Source organism: Lacerta agilis, chromosome 2 (genome assembly GCF_009819535.1).
Source record: "Lacerta agilis isolate rLacAgi1 chromosome 2, rLacAgi1.pri, whole genome shotgun sequence".
NCBI lineage: Eukaryota > Metazoa > Chordata > Lepidosauria > Squamata > Lacertidae > Lacerta > Lacerta agilis.
The window spans coordinates 27,612,409-27,632,889 of NC_046313.1; the positions used below are offsets into that span (position 1 = coordinate 27,612,409).

General features: G+C 47.3%; 1 protein-coding gene across 3 annotated transcripts in view; it reads left to right on the plus strand.

The window, feature by feature from the left end:
• RBFOX3 (RNA binding fox-1 homolog 3) overlaps window positions 1-20,481 on the plus strand; it is a 329,050-nt gene that overhangs the window by 231,227 nt on the left and 77,342 nt on the right. The window contains exon 3 of one of the 3 annotated variants that reach the window (XM_033139029.1): window positions 8,854-8,903. The exons of 1 other annotated variant lie outside the window; for it this stretch is intronic. Coding sequence is in view for 1 of the 2 variants with exons in the window: in XM_033139026.1 (XP_032994917.1) it covers window positions 14,274-14,291 (18 nt within the window). In the remaining variant the exon portion in view is untranslated. Of the gene's footprint in view, window positions 1-8,853; window positions 8,904-14,096; window positions 14,292-20,481 lie in introns of those variants that run through there. One more of the 3 variants, XM_033139026.1, reaches the window with a different exon arrangement.

The following is a 20,481-nucleotide window of genomic DNA, read 5'->3' on the forward strand; positions in this document are numbered from 1 at the left end:
AAATAGGTGAACACTACCACCTTTGTATGTCAGAGAGTGAGGCAAGACAAGGGAAAAGCTTACACCTTCAGCCACTGCAAGGCACCACCAGGCATCTTCATGCATTGTGGGAACCAACATGCATTAGAAAAGAAAGTGAGCATGCAAAACTCATGCAAATATATCATGTGCCTGTAAGGGTTTTTTTTAAAAAAAGGATTAACACTGCAAGACAACATTTACCTTTTATATGTATCCACTTCTATCTTTATCTATATCTCTAGATAGATAGATAGATAGATAGATAGATAGATAGATAGATAGAATATAAAAGATAAAACACGGTCTACCAGCATAAGTCTCATTAGATCAAAATGAGGTTCTTGCCAACAGAATTCTTCAAGGATTTGATCTATAATTAATGTAATATGCAAACTTTGAAAATTATAATACAAATTGAAGCACATATCCATCCTTAGTGCGATTCTTTGTTACACAAAACCATTTCTGTCTGGCTAACCTTTTTGCTATATCATCCATTCATTTGTCCGCCCTCCCCCCTTTTTCAAATTCTAAAAATGGCATGCAGGCAGTATGAAATTTATTAGGCTCTTTAACAAGAAACTAATAAATTGGCCATGGCCAGAACTTGCCAGACTTTTATCTCTCCAAGCTAGCTAGTGGCTCAGAGGGTGTTGGCTGTTTCCCGGCATCTGCTTAGCTTTGCTATATAAGGCATCCTGCCACTCTTGATAGTTCAAATGTTAAGGGATTTTTCCTCCTCCTCTGAAGACCTGTTCTCCTGACCTTCTCCATGGCAGCTGTAGCCCGTGGCATCTACAGTTTCCAGCTACCCCCATGATGACTTCCAGGCACATCAGCCTGCAGTGATGTGTTGCATGCTACTACCTCGCACTCAGCTGGACTTAGCAAACACAGAGGTGTACCAAAAGCTGGTGTGTGAGCTTAGCATGTGGGTGAATCATGCACACGACCACCTGATGTGTCCGGAAGATAGCAAAGGCTGAAAACTGCAGCTGTCAAGAACTGAGAGGTGGTCCCTGAGGCTTGTGACCACAGCAAGGATGCAGAACTTGTGACCGCCAGATGCCATCAGCCCCAGCAAGCTTGGCCAGCAAGCAAGCAAGAGAGATAAAGCTGTAGTCCAGCAACATCTGGAGTGCCGCAGGTTCCCCATCCCTTCTCCAGCACTCTGTGCACTGAATCATAGAATCATTGAATTGTAGAGTTAGAACAATACAGAAATCTCAATTGAAGCATCCATGGCTGATGGGTTTCCAGCCTCTGCTTAAAAACCTCCAGTGAAGGGGAGTCCACCACCTTCCAAAGGAGTCTATTCCACTGCCGAACAGCTCTTACTGTCGGAAAGTTTTTCCTGATGTTTAGTCGGAATCTCCTTTCTTGCCACTTGAATCCATTGGTTCAAATCCTACTCTCTGGAGCAGGAGAAAACAAGCTTGCTCCATCCTCCATGTGACAGCCTTTGAGATGTTTGAAGATGGCTATCGTATCTCCCCTCCATCTCCTTTTTTCCAGGCTAAACATACCCAGCTCCCTCAACTGCTCCCCTTAAGTGTTGTTTTCCTTGATCATCTTGGTCACCGTCCTCTGCGTGTTCCAGCTTGTCAATATCCTTCTTAAATTGTGGTGCCCAGAACTGGACACGGTACTCTAGGTGTGGTCTGACCAAGGCAGAATAGAGTGGCACTATTACTTCCCTTGATCTGGACACTATACTTCTGTTGATGCAGTGAGCCATGCCTGTTGCACAGCACTCTTGTTAATTAGGTGAGCTAGTTAAGAGCAGTGCCACTCCACAACGCCACCATCCTCTCAAACATATTGTCCTGCTGTGCCCAAAGGATTGGTGTAGCGCACTGATCACCCTTGATTCTCATGAGCCAAGCATCTCTCCTTCCAACCATGCACTGGGCATATTTGAGGGCCTCGCTTTTTATTGGGCACTTCAGATACTTCTCTGAGGCATGGGTGGTGCATTGGGGTGAGCTTGGGATGTGCGCGCGAAGGAGAGATGGGAGCTCTGACAGACACCTTGATTGATTGAAGCGGTTACTTAGAGGCTCTCTCCTGTGTATGATGGATATTTCTCTTTCTTAGAAGAGGGGAGAAAGATGACACACGATTCCCCCAGCTCTTTCCTCCAGCGGCACTTGTGCGATTTACATTAAGGCCTATAACCGGGGTTGGAGTAAATGGAGCAGGTTTGCAATTAGTTTTCAAAGTACTTATCTCATTAAAGTAAATGAATTATTGATTTAGTGACACTCATGCTTTTAGTGAGCGGCACAGAGCCATCACTGCTCTGTTCTCCAGCTCGGCGAGCCAACGGCCAGCCCCAGCAAACTTGCTTTGTGTGTGGGTTTTTTCCCCCCTTTCCCCCCTTTTTTTCCTTCCACCCCCTTCCTCCCCCGCCCTCAATTTCTAATATTTCCTGGTTCTTATTTAGCTTTGTAATTGAAGTGGATCCATGTCAGAAAGGAGCGGTGTGAGGATTGGAAGCCTCCAAGATTAACTTTAAAGGGAATCATTGGAGAAGCGGCCGAGGGAAGGAAGCCCCATTATCTGAGTAGGGCACTTTGTTCTATTTGGGAGCAGGTCCCAGTTGCCCAGTGTGTCAGGGAGCAGCCTCTGCCAGGGACACACAACTGCAGCAATTCTGCCTGGCTCTCTCTGCCAGCCTTTTCCTGGAGTGCCTGCAGCAGCGACAGAAGTCTGCCCATTTGGGGAGAAGAACCCAAGGGCGGAGGAAAGGTCCGTGCCTGTCAATTCTGCAAGGGCGTTTGCTGGGTGGCACGGTACTGGCACAGGCATGGGTGTCGTGACCCTGGAGAGATGGTTCAGCATGTCATTTTCTTGGCTTGCCCTTCTTGCCTGCACCCACTCCAGGACTTTGCGGGTAAGGAATCCAAGCCTGAGAATTGAAATTTGCATGGAGGAGCCTGGACGAAAGGTGACAGAACTACCAGGGCTAAGCCAAGTGCTACTAGCTCAAGACGTTGTCGTGGCATTAAGAGGCAGCTTTCTCTTGCCCAGATATTAGATGCTGCATTAATAGCAAGGGAATGCTCCAAATAGCTCCATCCATCCTTTTGAATTACCCTTTGTCCTTTCTACTGTCCCCACAACTCTGGCCACCCTGCCTGTAATGTCTGGAGTGAGGAACAGTGTTTTTACGAAGCCACCATCATTCTGGGGTGCGCTAGAATGTAATGCCAACACGTGAAGGAGAAAATCCATTTATTTGGGCCTGGCTGGTTCAGCTGCTCTGCCATGCTAGCTCCCCATCTGCACCCTTGAAAGCAAAGTATTGGCAGGTGGCTTTATGTTCATATTAGCCTTTGCAAGCTTATTCACTGGTTTTTTTCCCCTGAAATAACTGGTGTCCAACATATGTGCACGTTCCTGCACAGTGCTGCTGGATCAGACCAAAGGTTCATCTTGCCTGGCATTCTAGCAGCATCTAGCCCACAAGCAGCCATGGGAACCAGGTGGCAGAACCTTGCATGAGTAAATCCAGTGTGTGAAAAAGAACTTTCCTCTGTCTGCCTTGAGTCTGCTGCCAGTAAACTGCAGTGGATGACTCCAGATTATAATGTTATGAGAGACGAAGATATCCTCTACTTACCCCCTTTTGGGGGAGGAGGCTGCTTCTGCTTTCTGTGAAATTGGTGACCTTTCAGAAATGTGTACCTCAAATCTCCAAGGCTCAAGGCAGCTTCCTACAGAAAATAAGCAAGAAGAAGAAGAAGTTAAAACGCACCATACAATCAACAATAGAAGCAATGCAAGAACGCAGTGCCCCCACCACTCTGCCAGTGTCCACAAGCCTTTCAGAAGGGAAAGGTTTTGCATCCTCTCTGAACAAATAAACTACGAACCTCAGTAGAGAGGCTGGGGGGGGGGGAGGCCTTACATCTTCCCTACAGATTCTGCACCTCGTGTAGTCTGGATGCAGAGGCCATGCAGAGGTTGCCATGCAGAACAAAAATGGTCTCTGAGGTCTGCTGGTTCCAAGCCAGGAAGGGTTCTAAAGGGTTACAACTAGCAAATGAATGGGATACCTGCGCAAGGAAAAAAAAATTGCAGTGTATGGTGACAATCCTGCTTCCTCGCCCTCCATCACAAGGTGGCTGCTGGCCAAAGTACCCAGACAGGACAAGCTGAGCTAGTGTACTAATTATTACTACATTTATGACCACATGGTCCCTGGGCAGGATACATATGTAGGGGGGGGGGACATTCCAAAATTCACAGTAGCATAAAACGTAATTCATACCGAAACATTGAACACCTTTCCGTGGAAGGAGTTGACCCCTTTCAGTTCAGACTACTTAATTGTGCCTTCAAGGGCTAGAGAAAGAGGGGTCTCTTGACCTGCCAATGGAAAGCAAATAATGTAGGTCCAAGAAGCACCTCAGAGTGGAGTCCATTCCTTCTTCCTCACCACAGAGGAAGACCCCATAATGTGCCCCACCACCCCTTCACTAGGGTAAGGTACTGCAAGTAGGGCCTCTCCTGCTGGCTTTAATCCACTGGATTTTCTCCTCCCTATGTGTCATGCACAACTAGCGCGAAGAGCAATGTTTGCTTATGTTGCCTGTGCAGAGCCCTCACCCCAGCGGTTCTCTGATTAGCTGCTGGAAACATGGCCCCCTTTCCCTGTGCAAAAGCTCTTCTCATTTAATTAAAAGTGTTGACATTGGGACCAGCCAACCCACCCACCTGAGAATGCGCCGATAAATTAAACATTACGCTTTTAATGGCCCATAAAGAAACTCTCCACTGTTGCTTGTGCATGGAGAGGGGCAGAAAATAGGGAAGAGGTAGGGGGCAGGTTATATAGCCAGATAATCTGAGCTAATGAATTTAATTAAACAGCAACATTAATTTTGGAGTCGCAAAGGAGGAGGAGACAGGATGTGGGACATAACAGGAGTACTTGAAAAGCCTAATAGAGAGGGAGGGGAATGGGGAAGTGGACATAGTTTACTTGGAGGGTCTTTGGTTCACTCAGAGCTGCTGCCCATGCGGTGATGGCGGTACATATTTATATATAGATATATGTGTGCTGTGTTTTTAAAATATTTGTTGTTTTGTGGAATGTTCTAAGTGTCTGAGTGCACAGTTGGAGTGGACAGGCAAAGTAGAAATTACTGAAATAAATAAAGCTCTAATGTTGCCCCCTGCTAGGCACAGTAGCAACCAGAGCGGAACCATTGAGTTGCTTCAATTTACCTGGACAGGAAGGGGCAGGGAGAAGTGGCAGGGAGGTCAGGGCTCCATTGGCGCACTGGCGGAACAAACCCAGCCTAGGAAAATGCCTTTCCAGGTAGGGGTGGTCCAGTGTATAGGGATTTTTAAATCTGGAGCAGGGGTGGCTAACCTGTTCCCCACTTCTAGATCTAGAGGCTTGAATTTGGTACTAAGCCCTGACATGGATTGTCCCCTGTGACCATGGACAAATCCTCTACATCGGTTTTGCCACTTGGGAAAGTTATAAAGTGTACCTATGTCTTCCCTGGAAATGTCTTGATTTAAAAGAGACTAGCAGACTGATAACTCAGTGTTGCTTGGGAATTATAAGGAACAACAACAACAATCAGTGCAGTTTTGAAATCAGTGGTTAAAATCAGCACCGTTTAGAAAGGTTCATCTGGATTCAAAACAACACCCAAACATAGACAAAAACCTCCTTGATCTCAGGAACCATCATGCAAACTTTGCAAAATTTTAAGAAGCATCCACATGCTTGGCTAACAACTTTCCAAAATATATAGCAAACAAGAATGGAATATTAGAAGTAAAAAAGAATCTGGAAGAGAGAGGATATACTAAAGGATTAGGAGGAAATAACTTTGTAATAATAATAATAATAATAATAATAATAATAATAATAATAATAATAATAATAACAACTTGTGCTAAATAAGACTGGTCTTCAGCTGCTTCTCTCACCTCCTATCTTGCTTGAAGTTTGGTGTGTGTATCCTGTCTGTTAGAATTCTGTTCTGCCACTGTGCAGTTATTGGAGACTCACAAGGCTCTATTTACACATTCCAGCACATAGAGTCTTGTGACTCTCCAATAACTGCACAGTGGCAGAACAGAAACGATCTACAACTTTGCATGCTCAAGAAGCACCATTAACCAGAAGTCTTCTCACCTTGATCCTCTTTATCTGGGTGTCCTTTCCCATCTCCAAACTGCCCCTTCTCCCAACCCGAGTAGAAGCACTGGCTAATCTCAAAGGAAAGAATTACCCAGGAATCACAAGGGAGTGCGTGCTCAGGACCTTAGGTGGAGACCCCGTCAGTAGCTGACACCATTCATCACTGACTGCTCTCCTGTGGCAGGAGGAAGATGTTGAATTTCTTGCTCTGATTATAAGCAGCAGTGTGTGTGATACTGAAATGTATTGCATTAGCTGCCTGTAATTGTTTGTCCAGCAAATTTCCTTTTTCTTTGTTGATTCCGCTGTCGTGGATGTTGCAGATAGTTGTTGTTGTTGTTTTGGGGTTGTTGTTTTTTACTCTCTTAATCCCTGCCTTACTTGATCGTGCAAGAGTGAACTGGAACTCTGCGCTGCACAAAATTCTGCCTGCAGTACTTAGTCACACTCTACCCCTCACACGAGCTGACCTGGCTGGTAAGATTTTTGAAGGATGGCTGGCCATTGAGTGTGCAAGGTGCCTGTCTTGGTAGACATGAGGATTTGGTAATAAATTGTTCTTGGCACTGCCATCTCACCCCCTTCTATTATTTATTTCCCTAGAGTCTTGTCAATATGTCTGGGTCCCCAAACACTCCACTGCCAGGATTCGCTTATCGGAGCCCAGGGAGATGACTGTGATCTCAGCACACGCACCCATGGGATAGATCTGAGACCTGCATCTCAGCCACAGGGGGGTCCAGGGTCTTCATTTAGCAAGTGTTTTTTGGTGTTTTTTTTTGCAGAATGAGGGCAGCACAGAGTTTCTTTGTAGTGGCCCTGTTACTGCCAGGCTGAGTCGCAGAGGAGAGCTTTCTGGGCGATTTCCAGGGAAGCCACAGTGATGGGGGCGGATATTATCACGGCATTAATGGAAGCGAGCACCGGCCTAATGAGCTGTGATTCTCCCTGAATTGGGTTCACAGAGGCAGGAATTTCCATAATTGATCCCCATACCGCATGTCACACAGTCAGAGCACCCAGGAATCCTTAAAAGGTGGTGTTGGCTATGAGTGCAAGGAGCGGGCGAGAGTCAGAACTTATCCTCAGCAACAATTTGCAAAGGGGACCTTATCCCAAAGCAACTGTGGCTCCGAGGAGGCAAAACTCCAGAGCTCAGTAGCAGATGCAAATGATTTGTTGCTCCAGAAAAGCCTGTTCATATGTTTGTGCTTCAGCTGGAAGCACATCTCTTCCAAAAACTAATCCATTCGCTTAATTTGTACTTGTATCTCCCTTTGGCACAGAGGTGTTCACAGAGTTGCATGGATTGCAAGAAGCAGAAAACTGGAGGGCAGGGCTGGCCCACACATGAGGCTAGTCGAGGCAATTGCCTCAGGCAGCAGGAAACACAGGGGCAGCAGATCCCGGTGTAGTTCTTTATTTCCCCCCATTGTTCACCCTTTCTTCCCTGGAAGGCAGGGGAATGCCATTTTGTGGTTCACCTCAGGTGCCAAAATGTCTTGGGCCGGCCCTGCCTGAGATGCACAGAGCACTTTGTTAGCATTCCTCAGTCAAGATACTTGACTTCTATGCCTTCCTGTAGATCTGAAGTTCCCTTATTGCCCCTTAAACATGGAGTATCATCATGAGTATGAATGATCATGAATCTATTATATACCGTATTTTTCGCTCCATAAGATTTCCTCCTAAAAAGTAAGGGGAAATACCTGTGTGTCTTATGGAGCGAATGGTGGTCCCTGGAGCTAAATTGCCCAGGGGCCAAAAGCAGATTGCGCTTTTTATTTTACAAAGAGAAAAGGGGGTGTTGAAAGGGCCCCGCTCAGCAGCTGATCAGCAAGAGATCGGGAGAAAGATGAGAGACCCGGCTCCCTTTCAGCCCCTATGGTCCAGTGCGTCCTATGGAGCGAAAAATACGGTGACTGTAATGACTGATTACAACTAGAAAATAGCCTTTTGACGAAAATCAGCATTTACGTATGGCATGCAATAGCCTGAGTTGTTGAAGAGAGGGAATTGGGGGCATGGGAAGCAGCAACGCACAGGCATGGCCTCAAGATGGCTTGGGACTGCTTATGGTCCTGAGGATATTAGCATATGGGAAACTTGAGTCTTTAACACAGTGTTTCCCAAACTTGGGACTCCAGCTGTGGGGGGTTTTTTGTACTACAGTTCCCATCATCCCTGACCACTGGTTCTGCTAGCTAGGGATGATGGGAGTTGTAGTCCAAAAACAGCTGGAGACTGCTTTAACGTAAAAGAACAAAACAAAGCATTGCATCTTATGGGTAAGTAAACAGCCTACCACAGCTTAGCTTTGCAGCAGTGTGGTTGTGAAATTAAATGGCTTCTCTGAGCTCATTCAGGAAAAAAAAATGTAGGATCATGCATTTGTAATAAGGAGGTTTAAACCAGAACATGGCAGGCTTCATTCAGTACCCTCTAACCAGCAGCTGGCTCCTTGGTTGAATTGTACAAACAGGAGCATGGATCATATTGCCGCTCTGTTTCTGAAGCCTGGGCAGGTTTCCGGAATCTGCTAGGAAGATAATAACGCATGTTCGGAATGAATGTTGCCAGTCAGCAAGCAAATGGCATCGACCGTGGGTGTGTTAGCCATAACAATAATTGATTTCAATTCTTCCTTCTCTTCCCTTTCTTAGAGAGCCCAAAGCGACTGAGCACCACGGGGGAAGCTTGGCTGATTCCAAAGGTAACACAAGAACTTCCTTTCCTTGACATGGAAGCCTGGGGGTGGGGTGGGGGAGAAGGGGAGGCTGTTGAGGGGAAGCCCCCTATTCACCCAAGTGTGAGTCTAGGGACCACTTTGGTTTGCTCAGGCATAATTCACTTAGGAAAGGCATAAGATGACAAGATCATTGTCCTCTAGCAGATGCACACAGGAGAACGGTCCACGTAGGTTCATATTTAATCTCAAAAGAGAGGAGTGTTTGGTCAGGTGCCATCTGCTGAATCCGCTAAATCTTATCTACAGTGCTAGTATCCCAGAGCCTGGAAGTGAAGCTAACACTTGGTAATGTTGTGGTGGTAGTAAATTAATGATGATAATTGATCATCGTTGTCTTCGTCATCATCATTGCTTCCAGATGACTCGTTCATTGAGCATATTCATCCTGCTTTGCTTATTTGTAGGGAGATTAGAAAACGCCGGCTATTTTTTGAGCATTCCTTGAGTTGGTTTGCAGCGAGGTTAGATGAGGCTGCTTAAAAGCAAGTGTCACCCATCACTTTCCTTACTGCAAAAATTCAGATTTTGGGGGGGATGCAAGTTTGTTGCACAAGAGTTCCTACTTAACTATAATTGTGCAAACCGAATTTGCTGGTGTGCGGCTGAATCCCACCCAAATTAGTGACAGTCTGGAAGCACCTATTAATAATAACTGATGTAAGGTAGACCTGTGTTGTTAGGTATACTTGTATCACAAATGAGGACCAAGGAATGGCTGTCTGACGTCACCTAAGTGAGTTCGTGGCTGAGGTGGGGTTTGACTCATGGGCTTCCTGGCTCATAGCTTACAAATGTACATAGCTACAATGCCAGATCAGCCTTTGGAAAATGAGGAGGGATTAAACTCACTCAATATTTTTGCTGGTACTTTTAAGACAAGTGATGAATGAGTCGCGTGCTAGCACCACGGGGCTTTCTGCTCTCTTCTCCTCACTGCCACACATGCCTCCCACAGTCCCCAAAACAGCTTGGTGGTGGTCAGGAGAAACCCCCCCCCCACCAGAGGAAAGAGAGGGGAGATGGTTCCATCTGACAAGCAGAAATGCTTGCGCCGACAGCACCATCTCCTAAGCTCCAGTTTGAATTCCACAGTATGTGTTTTGAAATGTTTTGTGAAATGGATTTGTATTCTTAAATGTTGTAGCCGCTTTGTGGTGTGTTTCTTCAAAAAGCAATGTATAAATCTCACAAACAAACAAAAAACAGCTCAGGATCAGAGGCTGTCCAGCACTTCATTACAGTGATAGTCATCCCCAAGATCTACCAGGCTTTGGTGTCACTGGGACAGTCATCACTGAGCGGTCAAGGTCTTGGCTTGTAAGCACCCAGCTGTCAGTAACGGCCCTGCCTTCCATACAGAACACCAAAAGTGTGTGGCTTCACTTTTGCTTTGTTTTAAAGTGGATAGTTGAGAATTACGATGGTGATTATTATTATTATATTACTTCTATTTAATTATTTCAGTAATTCTACAACCACCCCATAGGGTTGGCTAGGATTATTCTTATTACTACTACTATATAAGCTCTTGGGAGAGGTTGAGAATAACAGCTTGTCCAAGGTTACCTAATGTATTCATGGCACAGGCAAGATTTCTACTAGAGCAAGTATAGCCAGCCTGGTGCCCTCTTGGCACTCTCAGCTCCCATCAGCCCCAGCCAATGTTCCAAAATGATGAGTACAGTAGTTCAAAATCTGAAGGGCACCACTACTCCCCAGTTCCCAATCCATACTCTGATGCCGCACAGTTACACAAGGCAGTTGTGCAAGTCCTTCTCCTTCTCCCAGTCATGTAAAACGTCAGACACAGTATTCTTGCACTCTGAATTTCTTCACCCCAGCTCTAGGGCATTGGCAAATGTTTACAAGGCGCGCACTTACCATGGAGCATGCAGCGTGCCCAAGGCTTGTTCCCCTAGAGGTGCCAGAACTGAGTTCTAGTGAGTTCCAGTTGCAAAAAAAGCTCTGGCCCTCAGCATTTCCACAACTGTACCAGAGCTCCCTCTTATAGTCACATAACCACCCCAACTGTGACTGCACAAACATGAACAGCAGAGCCCTGTGGGAGGTTAGTTCTGGGGCAAAGTACCCTGGAGAAGCTGAGGAGTTGCTCTAGGTCTGTAGCAAAACTCGATTCATTCGCTAGTTTAGCGTGAGCTTCTCGCCTGGGCTTTTGAGTGGCACCATTCAGGGTCGTTAACCAAGATGACAGTCCAGCCTGGTGCCAAACAGGTGTATGCAATTTCCTAGTGTGTTAATTGCAGATGGATTGTCTGTGTGTTCATGTTGGAGAAAGTCATTTATCACTGTGCCATGTTCTTGCTGGAGTTATTCATGCCCCCAAAAGTACACAGCCTGAGAAGCCTGTGCCCAAGGATGGAGAATGGGGGCAAGAGACACACGCATGCCACAGAGTCTCAGGCTTTGGTGTCACTGGGACAGTCATCACTGAGCGGTCAAGGTCTTGGCTTGTAAGCACCCAGCTGTCAGTAACGGCCCTGCCTTCCATACAGAACACCAGCATCCTTCTGACATTGTTGCTGATGGAGGGGTTAATGTCAGCCCCTGATCCGTAATTTAGGAAGGGCAAGAATAGCTATTCACTGTGCTGAACTCTGGAGAATTGCACACTGGGGTATAATCCAATAATGTAAAACAGCAGCTGTGCCATAGACCAATCAAATCATTGTATGAATTAACTGAGAAGCAAATCAAAGGCCACGGAGCAGAGCACTTGACTTGATGATTTTATTCCCCAAAGGACCAGGCCCTCTTTCCCTTGGAGAGATTTGAAGGGGGAAGTGGGGTTTAACAGGTGCAGGTCCCCCATCGCCACCATGCTATGTTTGGGGGGAGAGCTGTGCCAATGGGATATGTGAAATCTTAAAGGGATAGAAGCCCCTGTCCTTTTTTAGAGTCTCACCTTCCTGTCTCAAGCACACAGTTCAAGTCCTCTTCACATGTTTCTATACGAGACAGGTTGAGGTGGCCTTCACTCCTCCTGGGCTTGGCAGGAGCAGCAGAAATCCAGTGCACTTGAGTGGGACATTGTGTGTGCTATTGGGAAAATCAGGTGGGGGTTCATTCCTGACACTTAAGGCATTTTGTACTGTTTCTGGGGTGGGTATCCTGCCCTGTTTAATCTTTCCCTCCCTTGTGGATAAAAGAATAATATGGCCTGATGTCCAAATACATCAGCTTGGAGTTCTAGGGACAATGGAATCATGCAAGGCCCCAGTGCTCAGCTTGCTCACCGTCAGGGCAGATGGAGCTAAATGTTGCACAGTTGAAGTTGATGCTGCTCCTTTCTTCCTGTTAGCATCTCATATAGCAGGCATAGGCAAACTCAGCCCTCCAGATATTTTTGGACTACAACTCCCATGATCCCTAGCTAACAGGACCAGTGGTCAGGGATGATGGGAATTGTAGTCCCAAACCATCTGGAGGGCCGAGTTTGCCTATCCCTGTCATATAGCATTAATGCATGCTGCAGTGTTCTTATGCAATGCATTTTGTGGTCACTAGCAGCCAGCAATGAGAAGGTGGGTAAACTCATGGTGTTGTGTCACAATGAAGGGCGGAAAGGGAGGTGGTGTATTTTGTAGCATCTAGTCCTGCTCTTGGGCCATCAGGAGAAGCTGGAAACTGACCTTCCCTGTCTCTTCACTGCTCCTCAGTCCAGAGACACCCTGTGTCTTGAGAAAAAGAGAAGAAAGGAAGTTAAATGGGCCATCACGTGAGAGTTCTTCTTTAAAAGTCACTGGGAGTTCTCTCCAGAATAAGGGCTGCCAAAGAATGGACACTGGGCTCCGGCAGACAGAGGGCACTTTGCCAAGAGAATGAAGGTTACTAAGGCAGCCTCCATGTTCTGGTTTGGAGGAGTGTCTTGGGCATGAGGTTGCTAACAGTAGAAGGCATCATGACACACAAGAGGCCATTTGGGTTCTGATGTACAGCTTCCACTAACCTTTCTTGGGTCCTTCTGGCATGCACATGCCCCTGAATCTGAAGCCCTTGCATAGTCCAAGAGCTTAGCATGCATTGAACAATATGGGCAAAGGACAGGACACAGGAGAGTTAGCCAGCACTCCGCAGCCTTTGATGCCCAGGTAAGCCCCATTTCCCGCCTCATAGCCATAATCAGAACCCCCAGCCTAGTAGAGAGATGTGCTCTCCCCATCAGCGATAAAACGAACACCCTGCTTGGGTGGGAAGCCTTACAAAACCTCCCTGCGACTGTGAGCAAGGCACCAACAAAATTAGTGAGAAGATACAAGATCAGGTCCTTTCAGAAAGAAGCTTAGCTAGCAAGCTTTTTGGGACACAGACTCCCCCCCCCTACAGTTGACACAACGAGTGTCTGATTTTAGTTAGGCCTCGAGGCCTTTATTTTCTATAACCTTGGAGTTGGGAGAACTGAATCTCTTGTCAGCCTGGAGGCTCGCTGCCCTTTAAAACAGGGGCTGTCTGTGTCACCAGCTGCCCTTGTCCTCCTTAATCACGGCAAGACCTGCTTATAGTAACAAGCCAAGGGCCAGAGAGCAGCAAGAATGCCTGGAGGCTCGGCACCAGCAGGGAGGAAGCTGGCACCTCACAGGTTAATTACATGAGCGGCCAGTTTCCTTATTGACAGGGTAGCTTGGAAAATGCTGAGGCAGGACATACACTGCAGAGTGTCAGAGCGGCGGGAGCCTCCGCTCCCAGCTGCTTCTCTCTCTCTCTCTCTCTTTCTCTCTCACACACACAACCACACACACATACATAACACGCATCCCCACGGCACAGAGCCTCCACCCCCCACCCATCCCATCCACGGCAACCTGTCAAATGAGCCCGCTTGTCCGTGAGCTGAGGCGCCTCTCCTCTCACTGGAGCCACACATCCGGCCAGCAACCCCCGTGCTGCCAGCCAGCCTGCCCGCCCGCCCTGCTCCGGGAACTCTGTGGGAAGAACAGGTCTGGCTTGCTTCCCTCCCTTTTCCCTCCAAGGGGCTGGTGTTTTCGTGGTTAACCCCACAAAAAACCCAACCTCCTGTTGTCAGGGTCTTGCTCCCTCGTCTCAGCTGCCGCCCTCCTGGAAGCTGCCAAAAAAAAAAAAAAAACCCACCCCACCCCACCAGCGATTCCTTCACCAAGTTGGCACGTCATTTGCCCATGGCAATCTCCGAGGAGGCACGCGGTGGCCTGCATCTGGTGTCAACGGGACCGCGCCTGTGAAAGGGGGGGAAACCCCGGTCAGCATCCCAGGACGTAGAGAGCCAGGGGTCCGGGGAGACACCCAGCGGCCTGGGCCGGATCACCTCTCTGTGGCTCTGTGGACATCCCGGCTGCCAGCATGATGATGTATTTCTGGGTAGGTCCCTGCTTTGGATCTGTGTTGGGTGAGTCCCGGTTGCCTCGTTTACATGTTGTTGCTAGTTTCCACAGTTTTGCTGGCTGTTTGGAGGTGGTGCTGGCAAGCAAGGGGTTTTGCTACTTCCTCATTGGCTGGTGGGAGCGGGGCTTTGCATTTATTTTCCTGTTCCACCCCCCTCCCCAATTCTAGGATTTCGCTATGCGCTCTGGATGGACTCTTAGTTAATCTGTCCCGAGGATATTCCTCGAAGTGCTCTTGCTAGCAAGGTGAATTCTCTGGTTTTTATGCTTAAAAGGCCACTAAGGGGCCATGGCCTAACTGAAGGTGTGTGGCTCTGCAGGCTTCTCTGGCACCTTGTCTCTCCACCCTGTTGTTCTCTGGAATCGCAGCTGATGGCAGCTGAAGCAGTAGATCTCTGTCGGCCGGGCAAGAGCCAACTCTTATTTGTACGTATTACTTGGAAGTGGAATATGCTGGAATTACAGGTGAACCATCGCCTGCTATCCTGGGAGTGTGTCTTGTGAGTGGAGGTTAGGACAACTTACAGGATCTTTCAGCAGCCCTGCCACTTACTTCCCTGTACCTTTCATTATCATTGTGCCTGAATTCCCGACAGATTAGTCCGCACGGAATGAAATCTGAGGCCCCCTAATTCATTGTGTGTTCTGTTCCAAGCAGAACTCCATGTCTTCTCTGGCTTTCTCTTCTGCACCATTGCCCTCATGCAAAACTGGAATACGTGCGGTGCAAGGGGGGGGGCAGTCTGCCACTGAAAGAAAGGCACCGGGCAGCTGGATTATATGTGGAAAGGGCCTCTCTGAGCACTAGTCCTTTAAGCCGTCAGCATCCTCGTTTTAAATCTACAGGATACTACTGAACGCTCAGCCAGGTGAAGAAGGAAACAATTATGAAACCCAAGAATACACTCCAGCCTTGACTGCACATTATCGGGGTGAATGAGGGCCTGGCTGGGAATGGAGTGTAGATTGAAGATGAATGGCGCTGGACCTTAGTGCCCCAGTGGCAGGTGTTAACTTGTCTTAACATTTCCTGAGAAAGCCAACGCCTTATTCCAAGAGCTTTGTTGGAGGTGTTTCTCTATCTATGCTTGGCAGTTCCAAATTCTTAGGAGAGTACTGTGTGGAAGAAAGCTGCTGTCCTTTCCTCTTCCCCCAACTTATTGCCCAGGCAAGCTAGAGTGTTTGATTTTACATTTCTGTGGTCCAGCTCAGTAGCAGTGTGCTTCCAGATGAGCTGTTTATTGAGCGTTGATCCTGATTTGTTGGAGGGACGACTATCGAAAGTGTCACCCCACACTTTCCTGTGCATTTTCCCATCACTTTCCTTATTGCTAAAAGTCCGATCTTTTGAGGAAGTGGGCTTTGCTCAAGACTCCCCAAACCGCTGTAATTGCAAGGCAAAACAGTAACCATCTGGAAGAACCTTCAGTCAAGGCAGTAGGGTCAGATCTTGAACAAGATTCAAGAACTATTTGTAAGACTTTGTTTCACTTGCCTCCCAGCATCTTTTCGTCTTAATGCTAATCAATGAGGGGGGGGGAATCTAAATTTGCATATAGATTTAGATGAATTAGCATATGCAGATGATTAGTATCTAAAGGAGGGGCGTTTTTTGCTATGGCAGGCGGTAACTGGCAGTGACCAACAAGAAATGGATTTTGAGGTTGCGCAATAAAAATATCAAACCAGTGTGTGTAGCTGATACTGGAAAGGTAGATTCCATTCTGGGGATCCCTAGAAAATGAATTGAAAACAAAACTGCCAATATGATAAAGCATTCATACAAATATGTAGTGCGACTGCAGTTGGAATGCTGTTTGGTCGTCACACCTCAAATAAGACTTAATGTAGGACTGGAAAAGGTGCAGAAGAGGGCAACCAAAATGACTGCTAGAGCAGCTCCCCTTAAGAGGAAAGTTTACAACATTAGGGTGTTTTAATTTAGAAAGAAAGGCAATACATGGTGTAGAGAAAGTGGAAGCAGAGAAGCTTCTCTTGCTCTCAAAATACTAGAACTCAGGGACATGCAGTGAAGCTGAAAATCGGAAAATCACAGAACTCATAGTTATGCTATGAGATTCAATCTCATAGGAGTCAGTAATAGCCACCTACTTAGATGGCTTTGAAAGAGCATTAGGATAGATAAATTAATGAAGGATAAGGCTACCAATAGCATGACGGCTGTATGTTTACCTTCAGTATTAGAAGCCACATAAATCTGAATACAATTCTGCTGGAGAACAATGGGACGGGGCTGTTGTGTTCTGGTCCTGCTTGCAAGCTTCCCACATACATCTGGTTGGCCACAGTGAGAGCACAATGCTTAACTAGTTGGATCTCTGGTCTGATCCTGCGGGGCTCTTCTTACATTCTAAGCTGTATGATATTTGTTTAACTGACTTCAGCGAAATGAATCTGAATTTCTGTTTTACTTCAAATGGTACTTGTAGACCCAAATTAGAAAAGGTCATCATACACTAACCCTTTGCTATAGGAAACTTTGCCCTCTGGTATCCAGGCTTGGTTCAAAGCAGCCTTCATCAACCTGGTGCCCTTCCAAGCCTTTTGGACTGCACTGGAACTCTCATCAGCAACAGCAAGCTGCCCGGGTCTGATGGGAGTTGTAGCCTAAAATATCGGAAGGGCACCAGCTTGGCAAATCTACTTTAAAAGACGGGGCCACGAAATGCATTTGCAGTCCAAGAGAATGACCAGCACTATTGCTGCCCAGTCCCTGAACACGTGAGCCTGACTCACAGCTTCCCTGGCTGGCTGGGATAACACTTGCCAAAAAAAAAAGGCAATTGGACTGTGAAAGTGCAATACAGTATGAATTAAGAATGGTAATGGAGCATGTGCAAAGAAGACTGGAAAAGGCAGTCCCTGCCTAGGCTTGGTAACAGCATTATAATGAATAGAAGTGGCTTGTGTGCTTTTGAAAAATGGGTGTTCTCATAGGCCCAATTTAAAAGAAAAGGGGGGGGGGAGCTGCCATTCACAACAATTTTCTTACCCTGTACAAACAATGCTGGACCTTCCTCTCCAAGCTTGTGTATTCAAGGCTAATATGTGATCTACATATAACTGGCAGCACCTTCCACCATCTCAGCAGCTGAAACAGCCACAGGAATTATATTTGAAGGTACTGGGGACTGCAGTCGTTCTTTGGATCTCAAACGCCTTGGCTCCCGAACAAATCGGCTCCCGACTGATTGAATCCCGGGAGTGAGTGTTCTGGTTTTTGAACGATTTTCTGAAGCCAAACATCCGGCGCTGCTTCCAATTGGCTGCAGGACGCTCCTGCAGCCAATCGGAAGCTGTGCCTTGGATTTCGAACGGTTCCAGGAGTCGAACGGACTCCTGGAACGCATTCTGTTCAAGAACCAAGGTAAGACTGTATTTAGATCACACATTAGGACCGTCCACAGTAATGCATATTGCAGAAGGCCAGGGCTGTTTGTATGAGAAGGAATAAATTACATAAACTAGGCCTGTGTGCCTCCCTCGTGCCAATTTGAAGGGTGGGGGGCACACTTTTTGATCAGTGATGAAAATGAGAGACAGAGAGATCTTTCTACAAAGAACGATTGCAAGATGCCCCTCAGGGCTTATTCTCACTTTGCATTTTATACTCAGGTATGCATGCACAGAATTAGGCACATGTCTAAAAAGCTCAGTAGTGAGACGCAGGAAAGATCAATCCACAGCTTCTGAACTTTTTAAAAAAATAGTTTGACTATACACATGTCCATTTCTTACCCTTGATATGTTACGCATATAAGTTAGTTATGAACAAAACATAAAGCAAGACTTTTCCTTTATTTATTATAAAACTTCATTGGCAATGTGAATTCCCAAAAGCTCTTAATTTTTTTACATCCTGGTGGACTGTTACAGGCTCTTGGCTCATGTCCTTGGGTCCGATGTGTTTTTCCTTAGGAGTTTGGGAATGAAGCTGAGCTGTGGATAGGGACAGGTTCTCTCAGCTAGCTGAATGGGATCGGACAATATGGTTCAAAAAGCTGTGAGTAATTCTGATGACATATAGGATAATCAGCGTCAGAAATCCCTTCTCCCCCTGTGCTCTTCCCTGACAAGCCATGGACCAGAGGAACAAATCAGGTGCATTGTACAGGCCCATGATGTGATGGCCTGGGATTCGGACTCGGATGCTGAACCTGAGGGATCCCAGCCTGCACAGGATTCCCCACCTCCAGAACCAGCAGAGCCGGGCTTGAGTCTGAAGGGTCCTCACCTGTGCTGGATTCTCAGGTGCAGGCATCTCCTGATGGGATGGAAGACCCATTGCCTGCAGGTGCTCCACTCTCAGCCCCGTCAGGGGAAGCTGAGGTTGCCTCTGGGTCTGGTAACCCTCCAGCCTCTCCTGAGCTGCACAGGCTCAGGGCAGAGAGGCAAGGGGAACTAAGTTCCTGCAGGAGGAGTGGTCGCCTCCAGGCCAGGAGAGGCGAACCACCAGAGGATCGGGGCCGCCCTATGCCTCGGGGCAGATAAAAGCCAGCCAGCCCCAGCCCCAAATTGCAGGAGCAACATTGTTGGTGACCAGTTCCTGCCAGTGTTCCTGCTTGAATCCCGTCCTGCTTTCCTACCTGAGCTCCTGACCCGCCCTGGTTCCCTGCCTGCATACCTGTTCCTGACTTCGCCCAACTCCCTGCCCTGCACCCAGTTTCAGCTACTACTCGCCTCTCGGGTAACCCACGGGACCAGCACATATGACATAAATGCATAAATGTATAGAACGTGTTTGGGCAAATTAGGGTTGCTTTCAGGAAACCCGCTTATTGAGCTTCCATCCTGATTGGTTTGCTCAAAGCTTGCAGGGAGCTTAGACAAAGTCAGCTATTTCTTGAGCGTTGGTTATACAACACCCCATCAAGCAATCATTGCCCCCATACTTTTCAGTGTGTTTCCCCACTTACTGCAAGAAGTCCAGCTTTGCAAAAAAAAAGTACTGAATCCACCTTAACTGCTCAGTTTGAATTTGCTGGCATGTGATTGAATCCCATGGGGAAAGAGCAACAGTCGGGAAGCACCTTAAGATGGCAGGAGGCAGGGCACCTAGCCAGCACACAAACGCACCTAGGAGAGTGAAGGGGCAACAGATCTGAGGCCCAGCCCAGAGACTTGGAGCTCAGGTCCCATGAGCCGTCCCCTAACAACACCTTGGGTGGCAGGGTTAGGAAGGCGGGTGGTTGTTTCAGCTGCTCAGGAACCCCAGGCTTGGCCAGACCCTCGGGGACTGATTCAGTGAAAGCCAACGGCTGTAGAACTGTAGTATGGCTAACTTGCAATATTTTCTCCAGGGTGGTGCAGATCTTCCTGCAGCTGGGTTGTAAGTGCAAATAACTGTAAGTGGCCTGCATCAAGAGAAGGAGGCTGGCAGCAGGTCTCTTCTTTTGGCAAAACAAAATGAGGAGAGAAACAGATTTTATTTTATTTTTTAATCATGGAAAAGGAGAAGCTGTCATCCATGAGCCCCATCCCTCACCTCTTACCTCTCATACAGGTAGACTGCTCCCTTGAGAAATCATGTGCTTGGGTGAGCCTGTTGAATTAGCACCTGCACCACCAGTTCTGATTCCAAGCCGATGACAGAACTACAGCCATTTGGCTGTCGTTCGGCAGCTGTTGCTGTCTGTGGTCGCCATTGACCACAGTGCATAGGACATTCTGCAGCAAATAGCTAAGGAACTATCCCTTTTATCAGCGTAACAGCCAAGATCTGAACAGCGACACAAACAAAAGCTGGGTGTCGGAGTGGTACGGCGATAAAATAGATGAGAAGCAGAAAGGATGTGCTTAGAAATGAGTTGAGGTGTGCAGGGAGTTGGGTGCAACAAGTGGTGATCTTGGATTACCCTTTGACTCAAATCAAAACGCCTTTGAAGTGACAGTGCACAGAGTGGTGCTGTCAGGGCAAGATCTTGAGGAGAAGGGAGCCAAACTTGCAGGAGGGCCATCCAACGGAGCATTATTTTGAAGTAATGCTCCCCGTATAAGACAGCCCACAAGGCCATTAAGTCCACTCTTTAAAATTACCCCGTGGTGTGCGTATCTCCTCGTGGTCATTGCAGAACACAGTCCTGCAGATGGGCAATACAGTGCCAGCCTCCACCCCCAGATTTCCTCCGCTATCATCCCACTTCCAA